Below are 22,483 nucleotides of genomic sequence, written 5' to 3' on the forward strand. Positions count from 1 at the left end.
GCTGAAGCTTAATCTTTGAAATAGAGTCTGTTTTTATGGTGTGCAGAAAATATTTGGTAAATATCCTCAAAGATTGCATTTTCAGAAGGTGTGCAAAAGGTATTGCTTTGTTCAAACCTCCTGGCTCCTGGAAGGATACATTTTGTACAGCCTCTTCACTGCATAATTTATATATCTTAAATACATTTTTTTTCAAAATTAATGACATTTGGTGACTTTTTATAATTTGGAGCAGACTGGTGTTTGATCTAAGGGGGCTGTAAAATAATAGTGCTCTTAATTATCTTGCAGTTGAAGATCCGAATATAGGTTACTTAAGTAAATCTAAAAATTCCAAAGCTAGAGGTAATTCGTAATGTCTGTGGGACTGTTTGTAACATCAGCTGTAATTCTTCATTTTGACTTGAGTGCCGCTGTTTGATGACCAGCACCATCATGCGTACCAGCAAACACCTGGGAACTCTTCCCCAGTGCTCTTAAATGCTACAGTTAGCTTTAGTAAGAACATATGAAAACAAAAGTGTAGTTTTAATCAAGAATACTACATATATTTTTAATTTACAAATAAGATTAGGACATACTGCCTATACATTGAAAAAAATTTTTTTCAGTTGCTATCATGAGCGATTATAAAGAGTAATGCATGCCCTTCGGAGGTTTAAAGAACGAGAATGTAAGGACTTCCTGCACATTTTCTTCACATACTTTCAGTTCTACCTAGCCAGCTTTTTCTTTGTCAGCATAGACTTAGAAACCTCTTCCTGTGCCGTTAAAAAACACTTGGAGTAACATTTTTCTCTGAAAGAAAATTAGTTTGATTGAAAATGAAGTATAAATACTAGTGAAATAATACAGAATTATTTTCTCACCTATATGCTACAACTAAAAAGTATGACTATGTAATGTCCTTAAGGTAACTTGCACACCAGTTGCATGTATGGAAATGGTACATATAGCACTACTATCTCGGTTGGCTCATGATAAGAGGTTGTGAATGATACTTATTTTCCTCCTATTTATAGTTTGTCAAGCAATTGCATACATTTTATAGTTAGAAAAGTTATTTTAAATTTATAAATTCTTTTTGTTATTCTTGGAAAATCTTGAGTATTTATATTTACAGAATAGTTTAAATATCATGTATTATTCTAGATTTTTGGCCCCACAAAAAGCATAGCAAACAAATTTAGAAATTCTTGTATACCCATTAGACAGTTTTTTAAAAATTACTGAATAGAAACTTATGTGTTGGCTTCACTAAAGATCATTTTGGAGATGGCATGATGGTAGGGGGAGGTTCTTGGGTATAGGGGTTGGAGCTAGATTTCAGCTCCGCTTCACTTTTGGTAGCTGTTTGACCTTGGACAGCAGACTTAGCCTTCTTGAGTCTGTCTTCCTCACCTCTAAAACAAATGTGGGAGTTCTTGCTGTGGCACAGTGGGTTAAGATTCTGACTACAGTTGCTCGGGGCGCTGCAGAGATGGGGGTTTGATCCCGGGCTCAGCACAGTGGGTTAAAGGATCTGGTGTCACTGCAGCTGCGACTCCGATCCAACCTCTGGCCCAGGAACTTCCATATACCACGAGTGGGCCATAAAAAATAGTTTTTAAATAAATAAAACAAATGTGATCATAGTGTCTACCTCACAGGATTGTTGTGATAATTAAAAGTAGGAAGACAGAGATAGGTATAGGTATAGATAAAGATGTAGTTTACCTAAGCTCTGGCATAGCAGGGGACTCTGTAAATGTTGGTTCTCTTTCCTTCCCCTTATTCAAAACGATTCCATCGAGTTCAGTACAGCAGAATTGTAGTAAGCTGTCAGTTGGGATGTGGAAATAACTATGTAATATAAAATTGGATTATTTGCTATTAAAAGTAGATTCTACCTGTGGTCTTACCTGAAGAGAAGAGGATCCCAGAAGTGACCGTTCACCAGAAAGCCTGGTTTTTGTTTTGTTTCTAGCTGGTAAAATAAGACAGTACTGTTTTAAAAATTGTCCCCTTGCGAGTTCCTGTTGTGGTGCAGCTGAAAAGAACCAGACTAGGGAGTTCCTGTCGTGGCTCAGCGGTTAATGAACCTGACTAGTTATCCATTAGGACACGGGTTCTATCCCTGGGCTCGCTCAGTGGGTTAAGGATCCAGTGCTGCCGTGAGCTGTGGTGTGGGTCCCAGAGGTGACTCAGATCTAGCGTTGCTGTGGCTCTGGTGTAGGCCAGCAGCTATAGCTCCAGTCCGATCCCTAGCCTGGGAACCTCCATATGCCACAGGGGTGGCCCTAAAAAGCAAACAAACAAAAAAATTGTCTCCTCCAATGCTGGGAATGTTGGGGGTTTTCAGAAAGCGCTTATGTATGAGATTTGGCAAGGCAGATCTTTAGGGAGATGTTTAATCAGTGTTTCATGAGTTTTTGAGTCCCACAATATAATTTATGATCTCTTTATTTTTCTACAAACTCTCTTTGGGATGTTTATCTCTTCTAAAGCTTTGCTTGTTCTTCACCCGTTTTGACAGTGTGTTGGTTTAATTGTTCAATCAGCTTTAGTTAACACACAATGTATAGGATAGTTAAGATATTAATAGAAACATGCAAAAATCTCATTTTTCTTGTTAACTCATTTAAAAGACCTTTATTAAAATCAGCATTAATTCGTGAAAATATAAGTGTTATAGACTTAAAAAAAATTGTGGGAAGACTCCATGTAACTTCTCTCCTCCCTCCACTCCTTTTCATTTGAAGGGAAGAAGGGCAGAAATAATTGACAGAAAGACCTGGATCAGGAGTCCTGATACAGTGGTGTCAGTTCTTTTCCCTGACCACTGACCAGTCAAAAGAGGTTATGGGGGTGAGTGAGGCTGCCGCACACAGCAAGAGTGCCAAGGCTCTGCTGATTAGAAGAACCACAAGGTCCTGTTTTGAAAAAGCTTTCCCTGCATTCTTGTCTAGGATTGGCTCAAAGCAAGTTTTCGATTCTAGTTTTTTTCCCCATCCCTACTTTAGATGGTGGGGCAAGCACATGATGGACGTGGCCAGTGAAGGGTGCTTTAGGTACGTTGGGAGAGCCCTTTGAGATCAGATGTTATTCACATATAGATGTCTAGAATCAGTTGTTCTTAATATTTGTAATGTCTTGCTTTATACTAATGTGTGATGATGGCTGTAAAAGCAGTCATTTCCCAGTTAAGTATATGATCGAATGTAAAATGAGGGACAAGATTGAGTATCTCTTCATTACTAGTGTTTGCAGTCTTTGGAGTTTTAAAAGATATTGACCAAACTTAATCTTGAACTGGTTTTAAGCTTTTTCATTGTGGTCTTAAGTTAAAAGTGTGATTTCTTAATCTTTTACTCTGTGACCAGTCCCCTCACCTGCTAATATACTAATGTAATTTGTGAGTAACGCACAGGACTAAAAATCTGTTAACACATTGGTCTGAAGAATGTGTATTTCCTTTAGGTGAAAGGGTAGCTGCTTAAGTTGCTTTTAAACTTAGAGTATCTTTTACAAATGTGCCATATAAAATTCTAAAAATAGCTGCCATGGGCACAGAAGCAGATTTAAGTCAGGTACAGATAGACTGAAACTGTTAAATAAATAAGCAAATGTGTTTTATATTATCCTTTACCTAAATTCCTTGTATTGAACTTTGCAGAAAGAGTGATACACTATACCACTATACCTGAACATTTAAACTGTGCCCTTTTATGCACAATAAGAGCCTATCCTTGAACTACCTTAAAAATTCAAAATTGGAGTTCCCGTCGTGGCGCAGTGGTTAACGAATCCGACTAGGAACCATGAGGTTGCGGGTTCGGTCCCTGCCCTTGCTCAGTGGGTTAACGATCTGGCGTTGCCGTGAGCTGCGGTGTAGGTTGCAGATGCGGCTCGGATCCTGCGTTGCTGTGGCTCTGGCGTAGGCTGGCAGCTACAGCTCCGATTTGACCCCTAGCCTGGGAACCTCCATATGCCGCGGGAGCGGCCCAAAGAAATAGCAAAAAAGACCAAAAAAAAAAAAATTCAAAATTACCCAATCAGTTCACAAGTATTAGTCAACTCTAATACCTGAGCAAAGGAGTTTGAAAAATGATGACCTCATAACATGGAAAGCCAGTTTGATTCTGTCTTTTTGAAAAGTCTCCATTTGGATTTTGAGATAGATAGATGGATAGATAGGGAAAGAATTGAAGTTATGTGAAATTTTATACATAAACATAAGATGTGATAGTTTACAGTGGGATATGCTTACTGGCTTGAAGTATGTGTTTTTAAAGCCAAACATGAATTGTTTATTTCATAGGCAAAGTAATAGGGAAAAATGGAAAACTGATTCAGGAGATTGTGGACAAATCAGGAGTCGTGAGGGTGAGAATTGAGGCTGAAAATGAGAAAAATGTTCCGCAAGAAGAGGTATGTTCTAGTGCTTATGTTTCTGGTTTGTCTAATAAAAGTCTTCTATTGTTTTCTTTGACATAGTAATTTAGAGGCCTCTGATATGCATATGGTGTGAATGTGAGCGTTCTCTGAGGCCTGCCAGGTGATGTTGTAGATAACGGCCTCTGTCTGTTCTGTGATGCTGTGATTTTGGATTAGTCACTTTACCCCTTTTAGGTCTTATTTAGCATGTGTGGTTACAAATGTGAAAAGACAAATCTAAAGTACTCTTTAAATATTAATGTTACTGACAGACAGAATTGGGATACTAGTTAGGTTTTCTGGTTTTCATCCTTTGGTTTAAAGTTTGTGTGTGTGTGTGTGTTTCTTTTGTGTGCCTTACATTTTTAACAGGATTTAGGTGGGAGAGGTGAGGGCGTGGGCTTCTGTGCACTGGTACTATTGAAGATAAGATCCTTCCAAGTTGCCATAACGTTCACGTGTTGTCTTGTCTTCTTTTGCGAAAAGTTCTTTTAGCTGAAGTTAAATCTTTGTGGGTTTTTACAGCGTAATTCTTCATTCTGTAATTTCGTTGACCAAAACCGTTTATAATAATCTATATTTTTAAAAACATGATCATTGGTACAATAATGGAACTCAATAAAGTCTTAAAAATTGGTCCTTTTTTCTTCTTTTGCATGTTGTTTTTTTCGCCAAGGAAATTATGCCACCAAATTCCCTACCTTCCAGTAACTCACGGGTTGGACCTACTCCCTCAGAAGAAAAAAAACATATAGATATAAAGGAAAACAGCACTCATTTTTCTCAACCTAACAGCACAAAAGTCCAGAGGGTAAGAAATAATTGTCAATTTAACTTATACTGAAAGTAATTTCTTCAACCCAAGTGTCACAGTTGGTGTTGCGGGTATTTTCTCTCGTTAGGCTGATAGGCTACTCATGCTGTACTTATTTCAGATCTGATTGCCACCTTATGAGATATTACCAACCAAAGTGGTACTTACTTTTCAGTTTATTCACAGTGACAAATCGTATGCTGTAAACATAAAATACGGGGTTGCGTTTTTCTTTTGAGGGTGGACTTATTTCTTTCATGCTATATCTCTTGAATTTTTGCAGGTTGTATGTAGCTCACAGTGTACCTCCTCTTAGATGCATAAGTTACTACTTAAAACCATATATTAAAAACTGATTTTCATTATTTGAACTAACCTAATAGTTTAGAAAGGTTTTAGAAGCCCTCCAGTGAAAGTCCTGCGTTCAGGCTTCTGTGTATCATTTGTTACAGTTAATGACATCACTTGCATTCCTTATACTGCTTTAGGTGTTAGTGGTTTCATCAGTTGTAGCAGGGGAATCCCAGAAACCTGAACTCAAGGCTTGGCAGGTAGGAAAACATTCCTTGAAAAATGCATTTTAATTTTATATTTTAATGTTTATTCCCCTTGTTAAGAAAGAGTACCAACAATCCTCAGGGTTGGGGGACGGTGGAGGAATGTTTGTGGGTTTGTGGATCCATTGCCCTGGGGAGAAAGCTCAGACTCCTTCGTGTTTCTTATAAGGCCTTTTTTTCAGTCGCCTGTCCAATGTCATCTCTTACTCCTCCTCCTCCATTGCACTGTCGAGAGGCTTGAGCAAGCCATACCTGAAGTACTTAGAGTTCTCCCAACATTACGTTACTCTGCTGCTTCTAGATGTATGCTTATGTTTCCTCTGCCTGGAGCGCTTTTTTCCCCTTCGACTTGCCACCTTACTTTAACCTTACTCCTTGTGCAGCTTTCCTTGTGTACTTACCTCCCTCTGACTGGCTCAAGAGCCTTTTCCCCCTTCATGGTCCACTGTGCTCACCCCTGTTGTAGCTATATAGATGTTTACTTGTTACCTCAACCACATTGTGAGTTCCTTGAGGGCAGGCCCCCCTACCTGGCCTGGGAGAACTGTTTATAGGGAAAATGTTACGACCCGCTAGAGATTAAAGGCCAAAAAAGCCATTTTATAAAGAGAAATATAACTGCAAGTCTCATATAACTGAACTATAACTGCCCAGGTCTCATCCCAGAAGAGGGAATCACGTTTTCCTGGTGTTCACATTGATGGCCACTGTTCTACTCTGGCCTCTCTTTGTCTTAATTTAACTGTTCTGGTCCACTAGTGATGTGCTTGAATTAGAATGACACTTTGAGTACATCAGCAGTTTGGACCTGTTGGAAGAGAATTTTTAGAAAAATTATTTGCTCCAAAGTTGATCAAACTAAATCAGTGACATATGGTTTTAAAGCTTATTTTGGTTGTATGTGATCCAGAGGGAAGGGTGGTGGCATTTCAGAATAAGGACATTTTGGAAAATAATACGGTTAACTGCTTTGTAACACAGTGAGTTGAGGAAGAAAAATCAACAGTTAAAAATGTTTTTGAGACAAGAGCTCTGATTCATAGTCCTGATTATTTCCGTATTTCATATATTACTCAATGTAAAGGAAGATCCATACGAAGCCCATGAGTTTTCAGTGGCACCCGATTCTTCAGGTGGTGGTTGTTACTAGGAGGCAGTGCCTTGCCTACCAGATGGATGTCAGTCCGCAAGCATTATTTCCTAATTGTTCAGTTTTGTTCCCTATCAACAGCCTTGTTCACGTGGAAGGAAAAAGAAAAATACCTATTCCAAGCCCATATATGTTTAAGATGCTGTATACTGAGTGCAAGCAAACAAAAGCAGCCTGGCAGTACCCACACCTGTCAAACGAATGTTCTTTTTAAGAGAGTGATACTTGCTAAGCTTCTTGGCTTCTCACACCTAGAAACTTCACCTAGAAAATTCTCATGTATCTACGTCAAAGCTACTGTGTGCTTTTCTTTAGTCACTTGTGAATACCAGTAACCATGTGAATTTAATCAGTAGCAGAATATTGAATTAGTCTCAACTTCGAATGTCGTAATTGCCTATTATTAGTTTGTACAACTGGCTTAGGCATCCCTATAACTTATGACAAGAAAGTTGTTTTTTTTCTCATTTGTACTGGTGAGCTGAAAGTATAACTTTTTAGTATCCCCCTTTTTCAAAATCTGTCCTTGTATTAAAGTAGTACCATAGGGAGATCAAACTTTCACTATGATTCAACCCATTACAGTATTCAGAGTACATTATTGAAAAATACTAAAAGGCAAAATTTTATGCTCATGGATGTGCCTAGTTTCCTCCCCCCCACAGAATAATTACTACGTGCATTTTAATTTATCCTAATTCTTTTGTTTGTTTGTTTGTTGACTTGGTTAGCAAAATTGATTCAGTTTTTACTTTTGTACTGTAGTATCTAATTTTGAATTACTATTTTAAAGAATTTGATCTAGTTGAAACTTGTAAATAGAGTATTTTAAAGTATCCATTTTGTTTATACATCTCATGTTAAAGCTTATATAATTTTGAGTTACATAATTTATGAGTCCGCCAACCTTTAATAGTAGTGTTTAAAACATAGTAACCTGATGCATTTAAGGGTTGCTATACTGATCTGTCCTATACACACTAGATGTGTCAAATATACCAGTTTCTTTTGTTTTTATGTATTGGTTTGTATTTTCAACAGACATTTGCGTACTTACTGTTTGTCAGACCCTGTGCTAGTGATTTAGTCATGATTTGCATTTTTCCGATTAATTCATCGTTAATTTTGTAGGATTATTGTTGCCATTTCTTTTTCAGGGTATGGTACCGTTTGTTTTTGTGGGAACAAAGGACAGCATCGCTAATGCCACTGTTCTTTTGGATTATCATCTGAACTATTTAAAGGTGAGAACAGGAAGAACTTTAACTCTGAATCCTTTTGCACTGAAATATAAAAACTCCATAATCTTAAAGCAGTTAAGATTCATTCTAGCCTGTACATTATAATGAATGACCTATAAAAGATAATAGAAAAAATACTCCTTTGTATAGCTTATTGTATTCCTTCTGAAAGTACAAGTCAGTTTTCCATCATTATAAATTTAAGGACCAGTTTTCCCAGTTCTCAAAAAATTCCCTTATTTCCCATTATTCTTCTGTTAAACCCTTATACTCACCTTAGACAATCCTGTGCAGAGCCCTTTCATCCCGTTGATCCTTTCTAGCCTTGTGAGTTTTTTCCAGGCCAAACTTTGTGTCTGTAATACTTGCCTTTGTTGTCCCTTTTATGTCACTTAACAGGGAGATCCCAGAGTTTCATGAAGTCCTCTGTTTAAATGTTTACCCTTCATATTTTTCTCTATACTCTGTTATACAAAATAGAAACAATTTGTGTCTTGTAAATGCTTATTTTAGTTAGTATTTGTACCATTATGCCTCCTCTAAATTGCCCACGTGAAAGCAGGAACCAGGGGGGCTGCACAGTGTAGCAGAAAGAGCACTGGATTGGCAATCCAGCAGTTTGCTTGTTGTCTCTCTTCTGCCATGAACTAACTCATGACTGTAGGCAAACCCTAGAATAGGTGCTTTTTAAAATTTCTTTTGGCCAAAATGTTCTGTGATTCAATAAAGTAGAATTTTACCCATGTCACTTTTATGATTTCTTCTTCATATCCACATGTATCAAAAATATACTGTAACTGGTACTAAATAGAATTTTTAAAGTAATCCAACTTGCTGTTTTATTTTTGATGCTATCTTAATAAGAATTTTTTTTTGCTGATTTCTTAAAAGAAAGGAATAAAATTAAACAATTTATAATTATATGCAAATAAGGAAGAAAAATACAATAGCTAGGTACTTCTTATCATTCTTATGGTGGTCCGTTAATAATTAAAAATGGGGAGGTTTCATCCAGCAAGGTTTGCATGGATAGGATACCCCATTGATTTGCTTATTTGCTTTTGTTTTAAAGTGTGTTCTATGTGTAATCTGTTCTATGTGTTTATCTTCCTATTTTTAGCTTAAATAATTTTGAAAACCTGGAGAGTTAGGGCTGCATTGTATATAGTCCCTTGTTCTTTTGACTAATGTTCTTGCTTAGATCTTTTGTTTTATTCTTCACAATTGAATATCTTTTTTGGTTATCAGCAGCTGTCCTGTTGCCATTCTTTCCATCACCAGATCTTCCCTTGAGTGGGCCTGGCATCTTTCACCAAAAGGTGGCTGCTTTGCCCCAGGGGGATAACCTGGAATATCATTCTGTTTTGCAAGATATACCCATTCCATGAGCTATAACTGTACTTTTGGAGTAAGCCACTCACTCAGCTGCAGTCTCTCCTTTGCTCAGGTCCTTTGTAAAACAGAAATTCTGATTCAGAGCACAGATGAAATTCACCTAGCTCCTTACCTGCCCTTTTCCTGAAGCTGCCATAACCAAGATTTTAGGAACTTAGCTTTGCAGGGGCTCTCCCAGTGACTGTTCATGTGGACAGTCCCTGTGGCGTCCTCTCCTTGACTGAGACACCTAGGACTACTCTAGTCGTTGCTCCAGTTCCCTATAGCTAGTAACTAGATGTTTCTGGGTAGATTGGAAGGAGAAGGGTTAGAATTGAGACTTCGTCTGGATTTGACAGAACCCAGCATGTCGGAAGCATTGTGTGTGAAGGTCTGTTAGTGGACCCCAGGTGTATATTTTGATCAGCTGAATTCTTACTGTTCTTCATACTTGTTCTAGCACAGTTGTAGTCTTTAAGAGGTTTTTACGACGTGATGTAAGACCTCCAACTTTAAATAGTCCTCCCCCATATAAGAAATACAAGCATTTTCAGTTCATTGAAAATAATTGTTTCTTACTTGTATAGTCATAGCCAAGGACCTACCGTAGTATATTTGTTCTTTGAAAACAGAAGATGGCCCCAATTCAGTGTTTTGTTAATTAAGATATTAACTGGCAAATCTATTTCAATTAAGATTATTTACAATGTGTGATTTTTAAGGTTAGCTGGTTAAACCTTAAGTGTCATGTATCTGTATTAATATATTTTAGAGTTGTTTTATTCAATATCCTATTATCAAGAAGTCCCAAAACTAGCATACTGTGCCTTATCAGATTCTGTCGGATAATAGTGCCAAATTAAATAACTTTAAATTTTATCAATATAATTTTAATGCTGAGTATTTTTGTTATATCTCTAATTCTGGACATCAATAATCTGTTATCTATATAGTAATTTTCTTTTTAAGGAGACCATTCGATTTCCTGATAATTCTGTGTAACAGTGTTTACTGTAAATTTAGAACTGAAATTGAAATATTTCCAGTATACTTTTTATCTGATAAAAAGGAGAAAGATATTATTAAGTAAAATGTCAAATTATTTTTACTGTTATCTTGTATATTTTAAATAGGAAGTAGACCAGTTGCGTTTGGAGAGATTACAAATTGATGAGCAGTTGCGACAGATTGGAGCTAGTTCTAGACCACCACCAAATCGTACAGATAAGGAAAAAGGCTATGTGACTGATGATGGTCAAGGAATGGGTCGAGGTAGTAGACCTTACAGAAATAGGGGGCACGGCAGACGCGGTCCTGGATATACTTCAGGTACAAACTAAGCATTTTACTCAGTAACTTTATCTGTTCCTAGACTTAATAGCTGCTAATCTCTAATATTCATTAGAACCCCATTATAACAATTTCTCACTACATGGTTTCCAATTCACAGTGGGTCAAATTGTGTTGCGAGAGACATACAGAGTAAAAACTTGATAATAACACATAGAATTCACAGGGCAGGTGTGAGTTCTGTCCACGTTCTGACCGGGGATAAATCTGCTTAAGCCCTTGTATGTTGATGACTTTCCTAAGGCCTTTCCTGATTTTATTACTGTATAGCCAAAACTTTTCATTTGTGTACTGTGGCTCATTTTTTTGTCAGGCATGTGCTGGTCATACTTGCTGGATGGACTGTGTAAATCAGGGGTCTGCATCCTATGGCTCATGAGGTGGTTTTGAGTGGCATGGCCAAAGTCAGCCCTAGGCACAGTCAAGAAGTAGGCGAAGTTTCTCTTTGCCTTCCCAGCTCTTCTCTCAGTGCTTCTTTCTTCTCTCCCAGTACCTTTCACTGAACGCTGTCCCACCTGCCAGTGCCTACTGTCTTTCTTGCTCAACTGTGTATCTACTATGTAACTTGCTAATGATGGTATAAGGTATAATCCATCTCACAAATATTTGCATTTCAAAAAGGAACTCTTTAAGATGGAAAAGCCTTCAAGATCCACAGGAATGAAGCTATAATGGTGAAGCTATAATTGGTCATTAGCTCCAACAGAGGAAGAGAGAGGTAGTAGAGGTGTGATCCTCTGGAGTGGGGGAGAGAGACACCTACTCCGAAGGCCAGCCTGAACCTCACCCCGAATCCCTCTCCCAGCAGTCTGGTCTTTATGCCGTTGAAGTCCCACCTCCCCGTGGAGCTCTTTCCTCCCGCTCCCGCCCCCTCTGTCATTAACCCACCCCCTCAGGCATAAGAGACAGGTTTATTACAATAATTCCTTTATCATGGTCAGTTACTCCAGTGGGAGTGGGAGGGAAGGTTGTGGACCAAGCCTCAGGAAAGTGTCTCCCCGTTCAGCTAGCTTCAGTCCCTGATCCCACAAGAGAGCCTGCCCTGAGATAGTTGTTGAGGTGGCCACCTTTGGCACCCTCTCAGAGGTGACCAGACTGTGTGCATAGTCCCCTCTGTCCCTGGGCCAAACCTTGTTGCCAGGAACTCTCTCGATAAGAGCTTTTGTTCGTCAAGGTATTGCACTTAACTGTTATAGACAACTTTTCCTCCAGAGAGCGCAGATGTTTAAGGAGCACAGCTGTTTAACGATGTGGCAAACTCAGGTTTGAACTTAGATGGCAATAAAATACCTTGTATTTTTCTTGATTGAGAACCAGAGATGTTGAAAGCAAAAATTACCTCAAATATTGTGAAACCCTTCATTTTCAACTTAATTTGTTTTACAAAATGGAAGGTGATTCTTTGGTGGGCTTATAAATTGGGAAGAGTATTGGATTACCCCTGAAACGTCTCTGGAAGCTTCTGTTAACCTAATTTTTTTTTAAAGTCGGACAATGGTATATAACTTTTAACTCTCGATAGGAACTAATTCTGAAGCATCAAATGCTTCTGAAACAGAATCTGACCACAGAGACGAACTCAGTGATTGGTCATTAGCTCCAACAGAGGAAGAGAGGGAGAACTTCCTGCGCAGAGGAGACGGGCGACGGCGTGGAGGTGGAGGAAGAGGACAGGGAGGAAGAGGACGCGGAGGTGGCTTCAAAGGTACAGAGGTTCTCACGTGTTAAGAAACAGAGGTGAATTGTAGCAACTGAAGTTCGGGGAAGAATCGTGGCGATTCAGCAATACGTTCCCAGGACCCCATTTCTCCTGTTTTGTGCTGGTCACCACGGGAAAGGCTCAGCCTCTCCTTCATGGAATTAGCAATGTGATACAGCCTTCTTTAGGGTTCACGTGGGATAAATTACGAATGAACCCTGATAACTAGTTCAGCGTCTCGGGGCTGTTCTAAACGTAGCATCTGGTCATTAGCTCAGGTTGACCTGTGACACATTTGGTGCAGAATTGTGATGCCTTGGGCGTGTTTTCTGTTCCTGGGCAGCATGCTGGACTGTTAGCCGGTATGTAAATGAGATCACTAGCTGTGGATTGTATTTTAGCTCCTGTGGTTGGTCTGTATAAGTGGAGGATGTGGGAATACAGAACATCCAGTAAGTATGTCAGAATCAGCGAGCAGTGAACCTTTTGAAAATGTCCCCATAGGAAACGACGATCACTCCCGAACAGATAATCGTTCGCGTAATCCAAGGGAGGCGAAAGGCAGAACAGCAGATGGATCCCTCCAGGTAAAACTCTGTGCCTCTTTTCAGCTAAATTGAGTTAACAGTAGTTTGAGATTGATGAGTTTATTTTACTTGAGTGTGAAACATGCTCAAAGATTGTGAACGTGGTATATGTGAGATCCTTTCTTTCAGCATTACCATTGTGGGCCATCTTAGTCCTTTGCGGCAAGTGTACAGAGAAGGGTTCTCTAGAGAATATGCAGTCTAAGTGTTTGTGAAGACTTTGACAGCCGCAGTATGACTGTAGGTCCACACCGGTGGCCCCCCTGATGCCCCAAGAAAAGAAACATCTAGGAATGTACCACGAAGAGAGAGACTTGGTGTAAGCCCTGTGGGCCCCTCCTCCCGGGAGTTACAGGGGGAGAGTGTCTTCTCTGAGTGGAAACTAAGGAAAAGAAGGTGTCTGGTTCCTGGGTAATAAGCACGACAGACAGCGCTGATGATACTCAGCTGGTAGTGCCTGCTGACTCAGTCAGCTTTTATTTACAAAAGCTGGCCATCCACCTGCGCTGAACCCATGATTAGGAGATTTGAACATTACCCCTGAGCATGTCCAGACACCTTTGTTGAGTGTCTTGTGTGTGTGTTATCTCAATCTTTCAGCAGCCCCCCGAGGTAAGACGCTTTCTTAATCTGTTTTGTAGGTGAGTAAAGTCAAGTTTTAGAAAGATTGCGTAGTTGGTATACAGTGGAGTGACATGTGAACCCTGGTATCCGATTTCCAGAACCCATAGTCTCTTCTGCTGCTTCTGTAACTCTGAAGTCTTAATCCAGGTAGTTGGGGTTCCTTCGTGACTGTGAATTGGATTGGGACCAATACCCAAGATTAGTGAGATAGACTTTTCAAGAGCAGAGATGTCAAGGCAAAATACTCTTTAGAATTTATAGTGGTTGCAAGTAGGTAATAACTATTGGCTGATTCTGAAGGACCAGCGTAGAAAAGACCTCAGACCTGGACACAGATCCGTGACATACTGTACGTGCATGTGCTTTACAGACGTGTAAGGCGTTTAGGTACCGGTCTGGTAATTCCCCGCTTGACAGCCAGCTAAAATACTCACCCAGGACCAGCACTTAACCGCATGTTGAAATGGCAGTGGACCATTTTGGGATTGTGTGTAACATTTGTGCTTGAAGCAGATCGATATTTTTTTATGTGTTTTAGGCCCATTTGTCAATAGTATCTTCCTTTTGTACAGCATCTAGAATTCCATTAGCAGTGTTTTAAGTGTTCAGGGTTGGTGCTTAAAATAGTATATAATTCTCAATATTATATATTTTTTAATTCTGTTCATCTCTACATCCTTCCTGGGGTTCCAGTGCTTCCACATATTAGAGTCTTCAAATTTCCCTATACCGTCCTTCTTCAGAATTCAAGTTGTGTGATCATCTGACTTGCCTTCTAAAATACAAGCTGATAGAAACCCACGCTCATGCTGATTTACTCTTAAGACAGTGGGAGCCCTCCATGTAGAGAAACTTAATCATACTCATGATAGATTAAAAAGATGTCAGCTGAAGGCTAGTTAATAAGAGAGTTAGTTATTACTCTGGTAACATCAGAGTAGGAAGACATTAATTTGTGTCTCTCCTCCTGGGTTTTATAATCTTTGAAGAATAACCCATTTTTTTGGAACTCTGGTATTATAGACATGTTTATTTTGTAATCAGTAATAGTGATTCGTTTTAACTGTTTGTTTCTCACTGTTTTGTTCTACTTAGAAGAAGACACGGTAGGATTGTGAGTTTTTATCTAACTTTGGACCCAGTGAGATGACCAGTGTGTTCCAGTTAAAGAAGAAGAGTGTTTTAAAATCATAAACCAAATAAAGATCCTACCCGACCTTAATTTCTTGCACTTCTTCTATTCTCAGCCCCATTTTCCCTTGTAACTTGTGGAATTGACACTTCGGGCTTAAATTTCTTGTCAGGCCAATTACAGATGACAATAGGATGTGGTCTGTGTATATAACAACTGTAACTTGTTTTAGATCAGAGTTGACTGCAATAATGAAAGGAGTGTCCACACTAAAACCTTACAGAATGCCTCCAGCGAAGGTAATCGGCTGCGCACGGGTAAAGATCGTAACCAGAAGAAGGAAAAGCCAGACAGCGTGGACGGTCAGCAACCACTTGTGAACGGAGTACCCTAAACTGCGTAATTCTGGAGTTATATTTCCTATACCATTTCTGTAACTCTTATTCCATATTAGCAAACTTTGTTAGGCCAAAGACAAATAGTAGGCAAGGTGGCACAGGGCATGAAATGAGCACCAGTTCTCTTAAGACTTAGGTTTTTCGTATTGGCCATAAGCACCAATTTCCAAATCTGCACAAAAAGAGATCTTAAAAATTTGAAATATTACTTGAAAGTAATTAAACATACTTCGTACTTCAGGACAAGATTTTGGTTTGGTTTATTTTTTAAATACCAGGCACTGGTATTCTTTGTTAATTTGGACCGTTTTCCTGCATTGGGTGATAACTCACTGGGACATTTCAGTTTTTCGGAATAAATAGCATTTATGGTCATTATATTAGACTTCTGTTTTTAATTCCATATAGAAGTCCTCGAAATACTCTTGTCATTTCATGTCCTGTGTCAGTTTATGTTTTGGTCCACTTTTCCAGTACTTCAGTGGACCCTGAGGTGTGTGTGATGTGACGTTTGTCATTTTCATTAGCAAAAAAAAAAAAAAAAAAAAAGTTGTATGATCTGTGCCTTTTTTATATCTTGGCAGGTAGGAATATTATATTTGGATGCAGAGTTCAGGGAAGATAAGTTGGAAACACTAATTGTTAAAAGATGTAGCAAACCCTGTCAAACTTAGTACTTTATAGAGGAATGCATGCTTTCCATATTTTTTTTCTTACATAAACATCAGGTTAGGCAGCATAAAGAATAGGACTTGTTTTTGTTTTTTGTTTTGTTGCACTGAAGTTTGACAAATAGTGTTATTGAGAGGGATGTGTAATTTTTCTCTACAGACAGGAGAAGAAATAACTGTCTTTTCATTTGAGAGAGGCTAAAATGTTTTCAGCTAGGAACAAATCTTCCTGGTCGAAAGTTAGTAGGATATGCCTGATCTTTGGCCTGATGACCAGTTTTAACTTAGAGCTGTTTTTATTTTGTCCTCCCCAAGTTTGGTGACGTTTTTCCTATTTTAATTTCAAGCTTCTTTGGGGGAGACGGGAAGGTCATTTCCATGTGTGCATATTAATCCCGCGAAGTACAGGTACTTTGTCTCAGTAACATTGGCAGCCAGTTAAATGTTTTGTAAACTTTAAAATATTAGGTCTAATGTATAGCAGAATTGGAAAGCAGATAGAATTGGTTAACAAATGATTTTTTTTTTAGTTTTTTTTTTTCTTTTCGTTTTTTTGATGTGTTGGGTTTTGGTTTTGAGTCTTTTTTTTTTAATGAATGAAATTTACTGAGGAAAAAAATATGTGAAGGACCTTCACTCTAAGATGTTATATTTTTCTTAAAAAATAACTCCAAGTAGGGGTACCACTGAATCTGTACAGAGCCGTACAAACCGAAGTTCTGCCTCTGATGTATTTTGTGAGTTTGTTTCTTTGAATTTTCATTTTCCGGTTACTTTTCCTTGCATACAAATAAGCATATAAAAATGGCAACAAACTGCACATGATTTCAAGAATATTAAAAAGTCTTTTAAAAGTATTGCCAAACATTAATGTTGATTTCTAGTTATTTATTCTGGGAATGTATAGTATTTGAAAACAGAAATTGGTACCTTGCACACATCATCTGTAAGCTGTTTGGTTTAAAATACTGTAGATAATTAACCAAGGTAGAATGACCTTGTAATGTAACTGCTCTTGGGCAATATTCTCTGTACATATTAGCGACAACAGATTGGATTTTATGTTGACATTTGTTTGGTTATAGTGCAATATATTTTGTATGCAAGCAGTTTCAATAAAGTTTGATCTTCCTCTGCTAAATTGACGTTGACGCAATCCTTACAAATGATTGCTTTTAAAATTTTAAGATAGGAGAAGAAATCTATAGAAAGTGTTCTGTTACAAAATGTAACTGTTACCTTGGAAATTTCACATGTCATAGGAAGTTAGCCGTTATCTACCAACTTTCAAGAACTTGATCTTGTTTAATAAGGTGAAAAAATATCAACAAAATGGTACAAAAGTACATTGTGCCATTACAATATGCACTAAGTCTCTTTTTTACAAAGGCTGAATTCAGCAAGGCGCTAACTTGCTTAAATGTGAATTACTAACTTCTAAAACTGTAATTTGAGTCACATGTTTTCAAATGGAGTTGAAGTTGATTCATATTACAATATTTGTGTGCTAAACGTGTATGTTTTTCAGTTCAAAGTCATGATGTTTTTAAAAATCTTATTAAAGTTTCAAAAATCTGAAGATTGTTTATCTAGATGTAAATTTTTATTAAAAAGTTGCACTTATGAAAAAGCAAAAAATTAGTGTGACAGATGTTTGCTCCTGGTCTTACATTTCTAAATATAATAAAAATCAAAGATGGGGGGGTGGTGTTAATCCTGCCAAGCATATATCATGCCTTGCAGGGAATCTTTTATGTGCCCTTAAAATGTAGATACTTGCAAATAATTCGACATATTCCCAGTTAGAGGACTTGAACACATTAATTACATAGGATGCCACCGAACCATATTAAACATATACTCCTGTCTGTGTACGCATAAACATAGCCTGCCATTTGGAAAATATTAGATCTGTGTATTTAAATTTTTTTTTTCATTTGTCAGAATCTCAGTAGTAAATCACATGACAGGTTCGTAGGTAGGATGTGTCTGAGTTGACTGTTGTCACTTCAGGGAGTTCTGGCACAGCCTGGAAGGGGGGATAGAAATGGGAAGGTAACAGCGTCACAGTTCTACCCGGTGTGAAAATCCAAAATGATCCAATGATGCGGGACAGTCCTCTCTCTGCATAAATGGATTTTTTATAAAAACCCATCTTTGTTTTCTGCTTTTCCAGTTTTTCATTCTGGTATTTGTCTGGATGTCTGTTACCAGGTACTCGTAGTTCTGGACTCTCACGCAGTCCACTGGAGGTGGTAAGTAGCAACCACCCTCGCATGAATTTGTTGGGTTTTCCTAGTTTCACATTTCAGTGCTCGCTACACATGAACAGCCTGTGGGCAGCGGCAGTCTGGAGACTCCTCTTGGCTCCTTCAGAGGCGTTTCTCTCATCTGAACATGGTCTCCGGGCTCCTCGTGTTTAGGAAAAGTGCCTTTTAGAGTCCGTATTCTCATTTGGTCACTGTTGAGCCAGTTTTATGGTCACAAGTAGCATCTTTCCCTCATGACCCTCTGATGTCCCTGATAACCAGTGATTCCAAAATAACCATTACCAGATGCTAGTCTCCATTGCGCTGAAGGCTTGAAGGGTACCATTATTTAAATTCTGAGCATCTTCCCCTCTGTATGTTTATTTAGGACCGTGTCCAAATTTTATTTGAGGCTATTTAGAAATTTTCTTTCCACTTCCCTCAGAGCTTTCTATGATGAAATGGGGAAATTATTTTTTTATGCTAATGAGTTGTGTTAATGGGCGAGGCATTAAAAGTCTGCAGGTTGCACTTGCTGAATGATTAAAGATTAAGCTTCAGAAGTTCCCCTTGTGGCACAGTGGAAACGAATCCGACTAGGAACCATGCAGCTGTGGGTTCAATCCCTGGCCTTGCTCAGTGGGTTAAGGATCTGGCATTGCCAAGAGCTGTGGTGTAGGTTGCAGATGCGGTTCCACTCGGATCCCACGTGGCTGTGGCTGTGGCTGTAGCGTAGGCCGGCAGCTGTAGCTCCAATTACACCGCTAGCCTGGGAACCTCCATAGACCATCGATGTGGCCCTAAAAAGCAAAAAAAAAAAAAAAAAAAAAGATTAAGCTTCAAAACTAAGTTCCTAAAGGTCTTTACATCATTTTCTGTATACCATGCACTTGATTTCAGAGGTGGGTCAAAAATTGGAAGGAAAATTAAGTGTCAACAGAGGTAGTAGCATGAGATCCTGAGTATTGGGGTGTATTATCGTTACTCAGTATCGTACAGGACTTAGGTGGCTTATGCTAAGAGAAGAAAAAGCAAATTGGTGGGGGTTTTTTTTTGGGGGGGGGATACTGAGGCACCTTTGTCATATTTCCCTAGAGATCAAAACCTGTAAGGTATTGTGTCAGAATTAGAGTACTAGTGCTCCAGGAGTATATGTCATTTAAAGCTGCAAGTGCAGCATAGATACTACATGATAAAAAGGGACCTAAGGAGTTCGTATGTGAAAGGGGAGGAATCCAGAGGCAGATTCCACCCTTGACCAGGGGATAGACTGGCTCTGTGGTTGCTGGAAAAGTCAGTTCACCTCTCCACGTGGGTGAAATGACTCGTGGGTTGAACACCCCGTTGCTAAGGTATCCTAACGCCAGCGGTGCGATCGCGTTACCGAGGTATTCGTGTTTGACCTGGAGAGAGCTACCGAGCGACTGGTAACAAACCACCCACCGGATTTCATCTGGTTCTCGTGAAATATGTACTGCACACCCACTATATGGCAGGCACTTCACAAGCTTCTTACAAAGTTAATATTTCAGGCCTTCGAGAAGCTCAGTGAGTCAACAGGCAGTCCCAGCACACGGCACAGAAGTGCTAGGACGCGTGGGGTGAGGCGGGAGCACAGAGGAGAAACAGCCCACATCGGGGTTGACGTGGTCAGTAAAGGGCTTCTCGGGGGAAGGAGGGCAGGTTGGAGGGGTTTAGCCGGGAGAAAGGGGGCTGGCGCCCTTGCTCTAGCCCTGAAGTTACTGCGGGAAGCTTTCGGAACCTGCGGTGTACCTAGCACACAGAATTTGAGGCAGAGAGTGAGACGGGAGGTGCTGTCAGGAAGGCTTGCCTGTGGTGCCATGTCAGAGGTTTGACTTTCGGGGGCCTCTGGAGGGTTTTCAACCATCAGATTTGCACTCTAAGAAGGGCGGAGGGACAGACAGGATTGCCCGTGGCTCCAGGAGCCTCCTCAGGTTGCCTGGTAACCAGCTGGCGGGAGGGACTGGGCTCAAATCCAGCTTCCTGGAGACTCCTCTGCCCTGCAATCCAAATCCAGCCCCCACAAGGTCAAGGCAGGCGCTAGCAGCCTGTGTTCCCAGACAGCTCCCCTGACAGCTGGCATTTAAGCCCTGATTTGCTCCTCTGCCTGCAAGGCCACAGTGAGCCTTGCCTGCAGAGAGGTAGACTCGCCGAGAACGCCTTCCCCTAGGGCGGCGGCAGCAGCAGCAGCAGCAGCAGCAGCAGCAGCAGCAGCAGCAGCAGCAGCAGCAGCAGCAGCAGCAGCAGCAGCAGCAGCAGCAGCAGCAGCGGGGGCCCTGGCTTTGCACATCTCTGCCAGAGCATGGTGCCCGTGCCTCTCCTTGCTGACCCTCGCTGATAATTTGCCTTCCCCCACCAGTCATGGGCGGTGCCCCCACTAGAGGCAGAGGCCACGTACTCCAGCTCTGGCCTCTGGGAAACTGCAAAAGGGATCCCCTAAGCCATACCAGGGCTGAATGCCCTCCCTCCTGGGGCTGCCAGTGGGCGGCCCAGCTGAGCTGAAATCACTGGTGACCAGTTACTCTGGTGCTTGTCTAAGGCCATGCCGTGTGTCACCAAGGCCCGGGGAAGTTCTCCATGTAAGGCAGATTGAGATGGCTCCATCCCCTGGCACTCCCTTGCAAACCAGCCAGCCCCGTGAGCCCTAGCAGCTGAGAGAAAAGAGCCCTTGGTCTCAGGTGCCATGGGAACAGTAGATGCAACCAAGCCTCTTAGATTTGAAACCTGTCACTGTGCAGTGTACCACCCAGGGGCTTGGGTGGGGCCTGGGGCCTGAGGTGCACATTGAGGGGCTTCAAAACGTAGGGCATTGGGTCCCAGCAGTAGTCACGGGGTCCCTTGAGGTTTGAACTGCCTACATGATGGAGAAGCAGTGTAGGCTTGTAGAAGTAGGCTTGAATTGCCTACATCATGGGGAAGCTACGCCTGTGATAGCAGTGACAGCGAACGGCCAGTGTTTGGGGTTTACCTTTTGCCGAATGAGCTGACGAGTCTGACCAGTGGGGAGAGAATACGTGGGCCTGCCCTGTGCTTGGCTGCTCAGGGAAATCAGATTCATGTAGCCACAGAGGGGAGGCTACTGAGGTCACAGCCCCTTCAAGGCACTTTGGCATTGTGAGACGATTGTATGAAAACCCTGGGCATCAGGGATAAGTCATGAGCAAATGGCCTTAATTCAGAGAATTCTGGAAAAGCCGGTGGGATCTTACATGAGGAGTACCTCCCTAACTTTGCTCCTTCTACCCAGGGAGTACGGGATGGGATAATCCCTTGGTGCTGATGGAAGCCCGCCTCTAAGAGGAGCAGGAGCTAAGGGGGCCTGTACGGTGTCCCAGGTCTCAGCAGAAATGAAAAGGCCGGAGGAGAGCACAGCCTCTTTCTGAGGCTCCCCCAGGTGGCACCGTGATGGTTCTGGACCTTGAACAAGGGAGATAGATGGGAAAAGCCCAGGGTGGTTGGCTGGTGAACGGCCCACTGCCTGGCCAGCAAATCTCCAAGGCCTCCTGTGTCCTTGAAGAAGGGTGTGAGGAGGCAGCCAAGTGGTTAGCCACCTCTTAATGCTTCCCATTCCCCGGGCCTCTGCGCCACCCAGGTGACTGATTTTCTAGCCCGACTGCTTGAGGGCCCTCCAGCCCGGATTTGAGTCCCTTCCAAAACAGACTTGGCCCAGGGCCCAATCCTCTGCCCTCTTCAAGGGCACTGCTGACTTTCTGCCCCTGTCCATGTAGCCTGGAACACAGGTGCACAGGGGATTCCGCAGACCTACCAGGCACCGGAGCCCAAAGAGTCATCCTTCTTGGACCTGATAGGCCCCCAGTAAATGGATCTCCCTGGCAGGATTTGGAACTGGTTTTACTGACACCCAGGAGACTTGGCACACTTGCTGCAGATGCCGTCAGCCCCCTTGATGGGACCATACTCATGGTCCGTTTGTCAGACTGCAGGATTGGTACAGATGTGCTGGATTGAGTTCCCTCCGTCCAGCATAGTACACTGATCTGGGTGGGCGCAGGCATTGCTGTCCCTCCCAGTCATGGCAGTTGAAAAGCGGCATCAAGTTCCCGTAGGTGAGAAAGACAACCTACAAGGCTTATTCCGTTGCCCGGAGGGGGCGCTGGTCCTTACTATCATCCAGCTCCCAACCTGTTCAGCCAGTGAGTAAATCCAGGGCCTGTGGCCCCTGATTGCGGATCATTGTGG

General features: G+C 41.1%; 1 protein-coding gene across 13 annotated transcripts in view; it reads left to right on the forward strand.

Moving 5' to 3' along the window:
* The window catches only part of FMR1 (fragile X messenger ribonucleoprotein 1), a 39,340-nt gene extending 21,689 nt beyond the window's left edge, over nt 1–17,651 (forward strand). For 2 of the 13 annotated variants that reach the window (XM_047764310.1, XM_047764323.1), the window contains 8 exons: nt 4,301–4,410; nt 5,093–5,227; nt 5,719–5,781; nt 8,095–8,181; nt 10,686–10,881; nt 12,425–12,607; nt 13,106–13,188; nt 15,177–17,651. In XM_047764310.1, the coding sequence (XP_047620266.1) occupies nt 4,301–4,410; nt 5,093–5,227; nt 5,719–5,781; nt 8,095–8,181; nt 10,686–10,881; nt 12,425–12,607; nt 13,106–13,188; nt 15,177–15,338 (1,019 nt within the window). In that variant the 3' untranslated portion in view covers nt 15,339–17,651. Of the gene's footprint in view, nt 1–4,300; nt 4,411–5,092; nt 5,228–5,718; nt 5,782–8,094; nt 8,182–10,685; nt 10,882–11,599; nt 11,819–12,424; nt 12,608–13,105; nt 13,189–14,907; nt 15,035–15,176 lie in introns of those variants that run through there. The other 11 variants (XM_047764313.1, XM_047764312.1, XM_047764316.1 and 8 more) reach the window with 11 other exon arrangements.
* The last annotated feature ends 4,832 nt before the right edge of the window (nt 17,652–22,483 follow it).

This window comes from Phacochoerus africanus, chromosome X (genome assembly GCF_016906955.1).
Source record: "Phacochoerus africanus isolate WHEZ1 chromosome X, ROS_Pafr_v1, whole genome shotgun sequence".
Taxonomy (NCBI): Eukaryota; Metazoa; Chordata; class Mammalia; order Artiodactyla; family Suidae; genus Phacochoerus; species Phacochoerus africanus.